This window comes from Papio anubis, chromosome 18, assembly GCF_008728515.1.
Source record: "Papio anubis isolate 15944 chromosome 18, Panubis1.0, whole genome shotgun sequence".
NCBI lineage: Eukaryota > Metazoa > Chordata > Mammalia > Primates > Cercopithecidae > Papio > Papio anubis.
This window is the reverse complement of record NC_044993.1, coordinates 70,019,050-70,032,242: the sequence shown is the minus strand read 5'-3', so window position 1 is coordinate 70,032,242 and position 13,193 is coordinate 70,019,050. Positions and strand designations below refer to the sequence as shown.

The window sequence follows — 13,193 nt, the reverse complement described above, 5'->3', positions numbered from 1 at the left end:
GAGCAACCACCGGAATCCGTGAATTCAGCTCCCTTTGCGGAGTCTACAAGAGAATCTTTGTGCCCTGAAGTTGGTCATAAATACTTAACTCACGAGGCCGGGCACAGTGGCTCACACCTGTAATCCCCGCAGTTTGGGAGGCTGAGGCACACGGATCACTTGAGGCCAGGAGTTCGAGACCGGTCTGGCAAACATGGTGAAACCCTGTCTCTACTGAAAAAAAAAAAAAAATTACCCGGGTGTGATGGTGGGTGCCTATAATCCCAGCTGCTAGGGAGGCTGAGGCACGAGAATTGCTTGAACCCAGGAGGCAGAGGTTGCAGTGAGCTGAGATCGCACCACTGCACTCCAGCCTGGGTGACAGAGTGAGACTCTAAATAAATAAATAAATAAATAAACTCATCAGGAAAACCCCTACAGGGGAAGTGGCTCTAACCCCCAGAAGGTCCATAGTTTGGCCTCAGATTTGGGAGTGTGGTGAACTCCCAAGAGGCGCAGAAAATGGCGTGCGTGTTTTTCTGGGAAAAGGCTGTGTGACTTTAAGCAGATTCTGAAGTGGCACTGTGACTTCCTCAAACCCCGGGGGACCCCAGTGATCTGTGTACCTGAAATCACTCTTTCCTATTCAGAAAACCTATTTTTTTTCTTCCCCCTCAATCCCTTCTCTAAAGATGTTGCAGAAAACGACTGAGGAGGCCTGACAGGGAAACTCGCACAGGCAGAACTTGTCCTGCAACCTTATTTTTATGGTTTAAAAAATTCTGTGTAAAAATACTTGTCAACTCAAGTTAACTGCAGCAAATAGATCCAATTAAAAAAATAACACACACACACACACAGGGTTTTTTACTTGCCCTGTTTCTGAAGTCATGATGTGAAGGCAAGGCAAACCCACCCAGGGAGCCACAGATCGCAGAACACGCGAGACGTCCCAGGAAGATGGCCCTCCTCCCTGAAGCAGTGCTCATCTTTTCAATAAGAAAATACCAGGCATCAAATATTTAAATTTTAGAATATTTTAATGTCCATTTCTTCAGTGAATGCATTTTGAAATTATTAGAATTAACAATTTAAAAAGAGCAGATCAAAGGAAATATGGAAAATGCAAACAGTCGGTTCTTGCTAATTCAATTTCAGATTCTAGGCATGATGTGATTTTCCAAACAACCAATTAAAAAAAAAAAAACAACAACTCCTTATCTCGTAAATCTAGAAATTCAAATGCAGACGTGTCTTTGGAAACTACAAATGATTGCAGCCCATGTAACAGGAAGCACGCGGTCTTTGGCTCTCCGGACCGTGTGCAAATGTGCAGGTGGGACCCCGCGGGTGACGTCAGTGTGGATGGAGTCACAGGTGTGGCAGAGCCTGTGGGACTCTCAAGCTATTCGAGGGTTTTGTAACTGATGCTCTACATTTGTTTGCATTGGATAAAATTGTGTGTGCTTGTTTACCATATATCTATATGGATATATAATTCCATCTGAGCTGGGGCTGAGAAAATAGCAATTGCAACTCAAAGCAACTATTTACACACATTCAATGCTGAAGTATTGCTTCCTGCCCTAAGTTCCTAAGAGGTATTGCCACCCTGAAGCACGACCCATGCCGTCAGCAGCCCTCGTGCCAGCTGCTTAGAAACTCGTGTCTCCAGCACGACGTGCTCACTGCCAACAGAAGGAGATGCACGGCGTTTCTGCTGCAGAGATTCCGCGGTTCTGCACTGAGGTATGCTTCGGAGCAGGGGATGGGGAGGACCCGAGGGGCTTCGTGGCCCAGAGAGAACGTCTGCACTGGCTGGTTAGGAAGGCTCAGGGTGTTTTTAAAGACAACGTTAAGCTCTGGGTGAGTTTGCACGGGCTGAACCAGACTCCACTTTGCAGCTCCTTGGGTTCCCGGGCTGAGGAATCACAAAGACCTTTGTGGTAGGGGAAGGAAAAGGGCTTGATGGGGAAGAAGTGTGTGCAGAGCAAAACTTTGCAGAGCATGTTCTGAGCGAGACAGCAAGGACATGAGCAAACGCCCAGCCCCTCAAAGCTACACAGCCCAGAGGGGAAAGGGGTGGGGAGGACATTCAAATACACACCTTAATACTGATGCAGAAAGAGCTTCATGTGACCACAATCCCCACAAACAAGGAAAGTATCAGGTAGTGTTTTTTAAGGAAAAAAAAAATCTGCCGTGTTTCATAATATACATTCTTTAGAAGCAAGAGGTATTGTCACAACCACCCTTTCTTCGGTATTGGAAGACCAGCAAACTGACAGTCACACCTGACGGAAAACCTTACAGCTAACGGGGGTGCCCTGGACCCCCTGGACGCCGGGACCCCGGCTCCGGCTGTCCTGCTGGGTGGCCGTCCCGGGCACCGCCCCTGGAGAGGCGGCGGGTCAGAATCGTGACTTCTTCATGCCGGAGATGAGGGCAATCTGTATCTCTTTGGGGAGGAGGAGTGATGATGGGGACTGATGCGGTGTGAGAATGAGACAGTGAGATTTGACAGCGGAAAGCAAAATGCATAGGGACATCGGACAAGAATGACAAGGAGCGCGCCCAGGGCCTCATCGGCATCGCCGGGTCCCCTGAAAGAGTGGCTACGACTCCGACTGGACAACTCGGGCGAGTTCACTTTCACATAAACTTCAGACTCAATGCGGCAAAACATAATCAGACAGGACCAGCAGCTGAGCGCCCAGAGGGAGCTCCCCTGGGTCTCTCACGCCACCCTCGGGATTCCGCCCCCCACAAACCCCGCGTTTGCATCCAGTTGACTCTGTCCCTAGATACGGTGTGAGAACTCCGTCTCAGAGGCTGGAATTCGCTCCCCGGATTAAATCCGGCCACAGACAGGCCTGTGCCATCTGACAGCGGGAGGGAGCCACGAAACTTCCTGAATTTGTGGAAGCCAAGATGGTGCTAGTGCTGCCGGCCCAGACCCCTGTGGTCCTGAGCTGGACCCCGGCAGGGAGGAGCCCCCGTGGGCGGCAGGGGCAGCTGCTGGGCTTCTATTCCCCTAGCCTCAGAATCGCACTGGCCATGCTTTGGGGTCTCTCTCAGACCCCTCTTGGGGTGGGGAGGTTGGGGGTGGCCCCAGGTGGCCAAAACACAAAAGAGACCTCTGGTTATCTTCCTGGGAACTGCCCTCCCCTGTGGCTATGTCCCCCCACCCTGAGGACCCAGCACCCCTTCCCGGGAGCACACATGCTTCCGGATAAATAAATAAATAAATAAATGCAACCTCGGATGTGTATTTGGTGTTTCCCTCTCCGATGAGTCAGCTTCCGGGACCAACGCCTCCCCTCCCGACGGGGAGACCCCTTGGGTGGAGGGTCGGGGGTGAGAGGCGGCTCTGAGACCCCGAGGCCTGGCCACATGGGCGTTGTGCCCAGCTGGCATTTGCCGTCTTGGCCTGCATGCATGTGGGGGAGCCCCTGAACCCGCTCAGTGCAGGGAGTGTGGATCACCCACAGCCCACGGGCCCGGTGCTCCGGGAAAGTGCGGGTGGGCAATGGGGGTGGCAGAGCTGTCCTGATGCGCCCCCTTCGCACCCCCTCTTGGTGGATTACTGGCACTTTATATCAGATTCATGAATGCAAGTGTGTGCGCATGTGTGCTTACACAGAGAGGTCGGGTCGCTGGGGAACACTGCGACGTAGACAGAAACAAAATAAACTCAAAAACAGGGTATTAGCCAGGGAACCGAAAATAGAGTCTCACGGGACGTGGGAAAAAGCAATAAAAATGAGATCTTAACCACAGCTTTTGTTCTAAAAGTCAAATAATACCTAAAGCCATGATCTCCACTGGCGGCCTCTGTCCCGAAACTCGAGGCTGAGGCAGCCCTGAAGGCACTTGTTCTCCACCACGTGCTGAACGGATGACCCAGAGGCAGCAGGGTTTCCAGGGAATGGGGCGAAAGAAATGGATGAAAATGAACCCTGAATAACTGTGATCCACACAGAAGTTAGGGCTGAAATGACCACATAACACCACGTCCAGGGAGGGAAACTGTGGCACTTTGAAAGCACAACAGCCAAATACAAATATTATTGTGTTTCGACAAACAGAGCACCTCGGGCAGCGGGTGGGCGCCGCCTCACACACTCTTTGAAACGTTGAGCTTGGTGAGTTCGTTGGCTTCTTCTATTCCTGTTTCGTCACAGTCGTCTTTCTCTATGGCTCTGCCAAATCGACCCCTTTCTTTGGCTTTGACAGGCTCCTTCCAGGGTCTCTTGGGGGACAGGTGGGCGTCCTTGGCCTGCGTGCTGCTCTCAGAACCCAGAGATGTCTTGTCCACATACTGGACAGAAGGCACCAGGTTGGCAATCTCGTCTGTGGGAGACCGACCGATGCTGCCATCCACCTGGACGCGGATGTCTGGGGAGATGGACAGCTGGTGCTGCGGGAAGACCCCGTGGTCCGTGCACTTTGGGTACAAGTAGGTTTTCATCTGGCCTTTCCCCTTGACGTTCACGGTCCCTCTGTAGTCGAAGTCGTAGCCCATCTTGCTCAAGACGCGGTAGCTCTCTTCGCTCACCTGGATGCGGCACTCCACGCCGGTGGTGTCCATCCTGCTGGCGATGTTGACGGTGTCTCCCCAGATGTCGTACAGCAGCTTGGTGGTGCCGATGACCCCGGCCGTGAGGGGCCCGTGGTTGAAGCCGACGCGGAGCTTGAAGTTGAACCACAGCATGTTGCTGTTGAAGTCGTCCACCACACGCATCATCTCCTTGGCGAACTCGAACAGGATCTGCAGATGCTCCTGTGGGTGGCTGCCGTCCTGGGCCTGTGCGGTGTTCAGCCCCGACGCCGCCATGTACGTGGCTCCGATGGTCTTGATCTTCTCAATGCTGCTGTAGTCCGGCTTGCTTAGGAGCTCATCGAAGTCCCCGATGAGCTCGTTGAGGACCCGGTAGCACTCCTTGCCGCCCTCGTAGTTCTCCTCGTAGAACTCGCTGAAGTTGACGATGCTGGCGAAGATCACCCCTCCGCTGTCGTGGTTCTTGGAGTAGGTCTGGGACACCTTCAGCTGCTCAGCCACGTGGTAGGGGATGATGTTTCTCAGCAGCCAGTCCGCCTGATCCCGCATGCTCTGGATCTTGGTGCGGTGAAGATCCGCTTCCACGTCCCCGTGGTAGTGGAGACGGTAGCTGACTTCGAATTCGCGATTCAGGAACCAGACCAACAAGAGCAGGAGAAAGAAGACGAGAACCACCTCCTGGCCGATGAGGCTGGCCGGCCGCCGGAGGTCACGTGGCACTGAGCTATTGCACGGGTTCCTCTCGGAACTGGAGAGCAAAGACACGGGAAAGGGAGAGGTTACTGCTCGGTGCTTCCAAGTTCAGAACAGCCCCGCTAGCTATGCAAAGCGTTGTTGAGTCCAGGCCTTCAACAACCTGAAGCTGTCAAGCTGCCCATTTCTGGTTCGGGCTGGCTGAAGGTGTGGAAGAATAAAGACTAACTTTTGAAACTGATTTATTTGATTTTCTTAAATAGAGGTGGGGTCTCACCGTGTTGCCCAGGTGGGTCTTGCATTCCTGGGCTCCTCCTGCCTTGGCCTCTGAAAGTGCTGGAATTACAGGCATGTGCTGCTGTGCCCAGCCCTGTAACTAACTTCTTTAAGTGTTTGGTAATTTTTCTTTTCTTTTTTTTTTTTTTTTTTTTAAGAAGTCTTTAGCTTCTCTCAAAAATCTTTTCTTTTCTCTCTCCTTTGTTTTTTTAGAGACATGGTCTCTGCTGTCCAGGCTGGAGTGCAATGGCACAATCATGGCTCACTGCAGCCTTAAACTCCTGGGCTCAAACGATCCTCCTGCCTCAGCCTCCTAAATAGCTGGGATTACAGGCATGCACCACCATACCCAGCTCATTAAAAAAAATTTTTTTTTTGAAGAGATAGGGTCTTGCTGGTTGCCAAGGCTGTACTGAAACTCCTAACTTCAAGCCATCCTCCCACCTTGGCCTTCCAAAGTGCCGGGATTACAGGTTTTAACTGTGCCTGGCCTACCATCTTTTTTTTTGTTTTTTTAAGATTGAGTCTTGCTCTGTTGCCCAGGCTGGAGTGCAGTGGTACGATCTTGGCTCACTGCAACCTCTACTTCCTGAGTTCAAGTGATCCTCCTGCCTCAGCCTCTCTGAGCTGGGACTATAGGCATGTGCCACCATGCCTGGCTAATTTTTGTATTTTTAGTAGAGACAGGGTTTCATCATGTTGGCCAGGCCGGTCTCAAACTCCTGACCTCAAAGTGATCTGCCTGCCTCAGTTCTGGGATGACAGGTGTGAGCCACTGTAGCCGGCTTTTTGCTGAATGAATATTTTGAAAATAAGTTGCTGACATGACACTTCGGCTCTGAATAGTTCAGTATATATCTCCTAAGAATAAGGATGTTTCCCTGTGTAACTACAATATCATCATCATACCCAAGAAATTTAACATTCTCTGACATATTTGGTTCTTACATTTCTTTTTTTTTTTTTTTTTTTGAGACGGAGTTTTGCTCATTTACCAGGCTGGAGTGCAATGGCAAGATCTTGGCTCACTACAACCTCTGCCTCCCAGGTTCAAGCGATTCTCCTGCCTCAGCCTCCCGAGTAGCTGAGTTTACAGGCGTGTGCCACCATGCCTGGCTAATTTTGTATTTTTAGTAGAGACGGGGTTTCTCCATGTTGGTCAGGCTGATCTCAAACTCCCAACCTCAGGTGACCCGCCCAAGTCAGCCTCCCAAAGTGCTGGGATTACACGCGTGAGCCACCGTGCCCGGCCTTGGTTCTTAGATTTCTAATCCAATAAACTTGTCATTTTACAAACAGCTTTTATGAGTTCTATACTCTCTACCTATTTAAAAAAGTTTGACGAGACACCATTTCCCCGATTCTGGGTTAATTCTTTTTGCCGAAATCACTCAGGACAATGCTAACAGCTTACCCGGTGCTGTTATTTTCTCATGGCTGTGCGGTGTTCTAGCACTCGGAAATTCTGTAATTTAACCAGATTCCTCCTGATGGAACTGGGCCCGAGTCTGTCTTTTTCTACCACAAACAGTGTCACAGGGAATATTCCTCTACTCCTATCTTTGTGCGTATGGAAGTGCTGAGTCATTTTAAATATTGCACATTTGGAATTTCCTTAGAAATTTCCAAATTGCCCTTCTAAACAAGGCTGAACCAGTTTCTGCTCCCCCCCCCCTTTTTTTTTTTGAGAAGGAGTCTCGCTCTGTCACCCAGGTTAAAGTGCAGTGGTGTGATCTCATCTCACCGCAAACTCTGCCTCCTGGGTTCAAGCAATTCTCCTGCCTCAGCCTTCTGCGTAGCTCGGACGACAGGTGCACGCCACCATGCCCAGATTATTATTATTTTTTGTTTTGGTAGAAACGGGGTTTCACCACGTTGGCTGGGCTGGTCTCAAACTCCTGACCTCAAATGATCTGCCTGCCTTGGCCTCCCAAAGTGCTGGGATTATAGGTGTGAGCCGCCATACCTGGCTGAGTAGCATAATTTCTTAAAGTTTGTTTGGAATATATATATACACGCACACACATGTATGTGTATATATACACATACATGTACACATATATACACACATACATGTACACATATACACACATACATGTACACATATATACATATACATGTACACATATATACATATATATACACATAATTTTTTTTTTTTTAAGAGACAGGGTCTTTCTCTGTCACCCAAGCTGGACTGCAGTGGTGTGATCCTAGCTCACTGCAGCTTGGACCTCCCAGGCTAAAGCGATTCTCCCGCCTCAGTCTCCAGATTAGCTGGGCCTACAAGCATGCACCACCACACCTGGCTAATTTTTTCAACCTTTTGTAGAGATGAGACCTTACTATGTTGCCCAGGCTGGTCTCAAAGTCTTGGGTTCAAACAATTCTGCTTCTGCCTCCCCAGTGGGCTGGAATACATTTTTTCCCATTTAAAAATACTACACACTCATCATAGGAAATGTAGAAATAAAACAGAAAAAAAAGATTCCTCCATCGTCCTGCCATCCAGAGGCAATCACTATTAACATTTGTTGAACTGCCTTCTAGTCCTTTTCTTTTTCACAACACCGTGACTGTTCTGTTCACGCAAACATTGTACCCTGATGCATTGCTGCCGTGCACAGAGTAGGCCACTTGATTTGATGCAATAATGGGCTTGGTCACTACACACTTCTATATGCGATAGGCGGATCCACAGTTTAGACAGCTCCATCACACTGGAAAGCTCAATTCTCTTTCTTTTAGAGACACGCTCTCACCATGTTGCCCAGGCTGGTCTTGAACTCCTGAGCTCAAGCAATCTGTCTGCCTTGGCCTCCCAAAGTGCTGGGATTACGGGGATGAGCCACCGCACCCGGCCAAAACTCATTTTTTTTTTTCCTTGCTCTGTTGCCCTGGCTGGAGTGCAGTGGTGCAATCTTGGCTCACTGCAACCTCCGCCTCCAGGTTCAAGCGATTCTCCTGCCTCAGTCTCCCGAGTAGCTGGGACTACAGGTGTGTGCCACCATGCCTGGCTAATTTTTGTATTTTTAGTAGAAATAGGGTTTCACCATGTTGGCCAGGCTGGTCTCGAACTCCTGACCTCAGGTGATCCACCTGCCTTGGCCTGCCAAAGTGCTGGGATTACAGGCACGAGCCACCATGCCTGGCCAAAAGCTCAAGTCTTTAATCAAAGGGTTTAATGAGTTTTACTAATTGTGACTTGGGATATTAAAAAACAATGAGCTTGACCTGTGTGGTCATCATGGTCCTCTGTGAAGCACAACCGCAAAAGCCCTGGCCGTGGGTGGAACGGAACCCTGGGGCTCCATCCTGGCTGGACCGCGGGGGAGTTCCAGCATCTTGGCTAGGCCATGCCATCGTTCTGGGTCTCGGTTTCCTCGCATGTGAGCTGTGAAGATGGACTGGAGCATGGCTACCTCCCTTCTGGCCTAAGGTTCTGTGCAGGAAAGGCCTGCCTGCAAAGGTGGTGGCTGGCACCGGGGAGCTGGGATTTGGGGAGGGTTCCCGCCATTCCTTGACAAGAGTGGCTCACGATGCCCACACTGCATAAACAAGGAGGTTTACACTGAATACCCGCTTTCCCGCTGGAAGTCTGGAATTTACACATGCTAGGCAGAGGCTGCCGCCCTGAACAGCCCCTAATACAAAGCCTGGACACCGAGTGTTTAATGAGGTTCCCTGGTAGACAGCATGTTACAAGTGTTGTCACCACTCACTGCTGGAGGAAGTAAGCCCATCCCGTGTGACTCCACGAGAAGACTCCTGGAAGCTGGTGCTGGCTTCCTCCAAACATCAACTCAGACACCCTTCCCCCTTTGCTGATTCTGCTTTATGTCTTTTTACTGTAATAAATCACAGCCATGAGAGAGCGGATTGCGGAGTCCAGAGTCCACCCGCGGCTGGTCTTGGGAGCCCTGATACGACTTCTCTGACTCAATGCCTATGACCAGGAACCAAGAGTCCTCCGTGGGAAGACACCGTGTGCCTCACTGACTCATTTTGCGAACTGTTACTGAAACAAATGACATTACGTACCCTACATCCCAAGTACTAAGCAAAATAACCATTTGTCACGGTGATGACTCAAACATATTTCTGTCCAGCTCCCTGAGCCCTCTGGTTGGTTTTAAATAGAGCAGGAAGAGCATGTGGACTAGGGGGAAGGTTTTGTGAGCCCGTCTTGTTGGATGAGGAGTGGACCTTTCTTTTGATTTCTCAAAGTGGTGACACCGAGAACAGTCCCCTTCAGGAGCAGGTGTCACCAAGGTCTCACATCTCCGTTACATGCAGAGGGGCTTTTCCAGACTCTGTGGTGGAAACAGGAGACTGTGTCTGGGCTTCTCAATCAGTTATCGCTTGTGTGGCCTGCTCTAATCTGTGGGAGCCGGAGCCAGCAGCACGGCCGACTCTGGAGATGGGCGCAGGCCAGGCCCCTCCAGGCAGAGGAGGGACAGCTGCACATGGGCTAGTGCCAGAGGGAGAGGGAGGCAGAGCATGGCGTCTGCTTTCCACCTTTGCTTCCAAGGAAGAGAAGTCATCATACATAGGACGTGCACTCAGAAACCAAGGGGGCTGCCTTGCCGCAGAAGGCATCTGTAACAAACAGGTACGAGGGAAGCTTCCCAGCTAGAACCTGCGTTTCCTGTTCTAAAACCAAAGGAACAAGGAGCTGATCCTATTCCTAAATTCAAACAGTAAAGATCCATTTCAAAAAGAGGGATTTTATTTTTTTTTTTTTTTTGAGACGGAGTCTTCCTCTGTCCCCCAGGCTGGAGTGCCATGGCGCCATCTCAGCTCACTGCAACCTCTGCCTCCCGGGTTCTAGTGCTTCTCCTGCCTCAGCCTCCCGAGTAGCTGGAATTACAGGCGCCCGCCACCACATCCAGCTAATGTTTGAATTTTTAGTAGGGATGGGGTTTCGCAAACATGTTTTCAGGCTGGTCTTGAACTCCTGACCTCAGGTGATCCACCCACTCAGCCTCCCAAAGTGTTGGGATTACAGGTGTGAGCCACCATGCCCGGCTCAAAAAGAGGAATTTCACGTGACTAAATGCAGGAGTTAATTTTTTTTTTTTTCAGGCGAGGTCTCCGGCTCATCGCCGGGCTGGAGTGCAGTGGCGGGATCTCAGCTCACTGCAAGCTCCGCCTCCCGGGTTCCGCGCCATTCTCCCTGCCTCAGCCTCCTGAGTAGCTGGGACTACAGAAGCCCGCCTCGCCCGGCTAGTTTTTGTATTTTTTTAGTAGAGACGGGGTTTCACCGTGTCAGCCAGGATGGTCTCGATCTCCTAACCTCGTGATCCGCCCGTCTCGGCCTCCCAAAGTGCTGGGATTACAGGCTTGAGCCACCACGCCCGGCCGCAGGAGTTAATTTTTAAGTCATAAATGGAAGTTAGAGTAAAATACAGTGTAATCTATTATCATGGAGAAGAAGGATTGACACATCGAGAAAAACAGAAAGCAAACATCCCTTGCAGGGCCAACCAGCCAAATGTGGCTTCGGTGAACACCTTGGTATATTTCAGTGCCATTTAAAATCTACCCTAGGGATGTGGTCAGGTCAGGGGAGAGGGAGTCACCAGTGGTGGGGTTAGGGGGCTTCTGGGGTGCTGGTAATGCTTTACTTCTTGGTGTGGGTGGTAGCTAAATGAGAGTGTTCTCTGGTGAAAATGTACTGAGCTATCCTTTTATGATCAGGTATTCTTCTGTGCATACTGACATATACATGAATAAAAGGTTAAAAAAAGATGCTAGGTGCTTTACTTTTAAATACTACAGCTGTAATCATTACTCATTCATTATAACCTAAGTATTACATCTCATACAAATCTCTACTATATACAAATACCTAGTTGTACCTACAGTACATAATTTCACCTAGTAAATGAAAATCTTACATGTTTTCCGTATTTGCTGCATTTTCACAGTTGTAATATTTGAATAAATGTAGAATCAATTAATTTATTTATTATTGACAACTGCAGTGGCTAACGAATCTTTTTTTTTTTTTCTTGAGACAGAATCTCACTCTGTTGCCCAGGCTGGAGTGCAGTGGTCAATCTCGGCTCACTGCGACCCCCGCATCCCGGGTTCAAGCAATTCTCATGCCTCAGCCTCCCAAGTAGCTAGGATGACAGGTGCCCCCCCACCACCCCGGCTAATTTTTGTATTTTTAGTAGACACGGGGTTTTGCCATGTTGGCCAGGCTGGTCTTGAAGTCCTGACCTCAGGTGATCCACCCACCTCAGCCTCCCAAAGTGCTGGGATTACAGGCGTGAGCCAGCGTGCCTGGCCATTTTTTTTTTTCTTTTTCTTTTCTTTTTTTTTTTTTGAGACAGAGTCTTGCTGTGACAACCAGGCTGGGGTGCAAGGGCACCATCACAGCTCGATACAGCCTCGAATTCCTGGCCTCAAGCCCACCTAAGCCTCCCGAGTAGCTGGGACTACACGTGCATACCACCACACCTGGCTAATTTTTTAAATTTTTTGCAGAAACAGAATTTTGCTATGTTGTCCAGGCTGGTCTAGAACTCCAGGCATCAAGTAATCTTCCCACCTTGGCCTCCCAAAGTGCTGGGATTATAGGCGTGAGTCCCCACGTCCGGTCTTTTCCTGTCTCTTTGATTTTCTCTCCCTTCCTCTCAAACCTGTCCATCTTCTCTTTGTGGTACTAGTTATTATTTGTAAGCCTGGAAAGTTATCTCAGTTTTAGAGGCTTGAAAACTACTGAATTTTACTTTTTCTAGATTTTATATTATTTAATTTTTATTTCCGACTCTTCGATTTATTTAGAATTTATTCTGATGTTTACAGTAAAGCAAGGTTCAAACATTTAGTATTTAGAATTTCAAGTGAGTTATTTTAAAATATTTTACAAAATAACTTTTCTTTGATTTGCGAGATTTCCTTTGTTGCATGCGAAAGTCTTACATAAAATTACGATGACTTTAATGTCTTATTAAAATAATAAAACAAATTTTATTTTCCCCATTAGACATTATAACTATGATATATTTCAACAAGGAGACACTTTCTAGTTTCTATTATAAGAATTGCACATATTGTTCATTTTATTCAAGATCCCACTGTTTTCAGGAACCTTAGAAATGGGCGGGGTAATATAGTCACTCTCGTTTCTTCAGACAGAGGCACAATATTAAAAGCTTACCTGAAATTCTGTACTGCGTCAAGGGGCGAAGTTAATACAGAACTGAAATTAAAATGCAGAAAAATGTTATTATAAAGAGCAAAGAAGGCATTCTACAAGGCAACCTGAGGAGTCTGAACAAACTACGTTCCTGTTTTAGACGCGATTGTGACATCGACATAAAGCCACCTGCTTCTACCTCTTCCTTCACGCCTGTGTCTCCCAATGCTGGGGGCAGTTCCCTGGGTAAAGCTGAGTTTATGTCTTTGTTTACCATCCAGCATCCTCTCTATCCTTGTGAGGCTTAGCAACCGTGATGGGATTAGGGGCTCTGAGGGTCTCACGTGGATGGAGGAGTTCTGGGCCGAGGGGAACTTCAACCACCATCCCTACCCCAGATCTGCTACTTGAACTCTGGGCGCAAGGGCGGCAGAGGGGTCCCCCATCACTGTGGCTCTCCAGCTCCAGGTGGAAAACTCCCGCGGCCACAACTAAAGGCCACTGTGAATGCCCGACGAGGGACCTGTGATGGAT

The 13,193-nt window shown here is 49.0% G+C and overlaps 1 protein-coding gene across 3 annotated transcripts in view; it reads right to left on the bottom strand.

Annotated features, from left to right (window-relative positions):
* Positions 1–999: 999 nt before the first annotated feature.
* Positions 1,000–13,193, bottom strand: part of ADCY9 (adenylate cyclase 9) — a 157,221-nt gene continuing 145,027 nt past the window's right edge. For 2 of the 3 annotated variants that reach the window (XM_009195879.4, XM_017953150.3), the window contains 2 exons: positions 12,681–12,722; positions 1,001–5,288 (listed from right to left, as the gene is read on the bottom strand). In XM_009195879.4, the coding sequence (XP_009194143.1) occupies positions 4,097–5,288; positions 12,681–12,722 (1,234 nt within the window). In that variant the 3' untranslated portion in view covers positions 1,001–4,096. Of the gene's footprint in view, positions 5,289–12,680; positions 12,723–13,193 lie in introns of all 3 variants that reach the window. The other variant, XM_003916462.4, reaches the window with a different exon arrangement.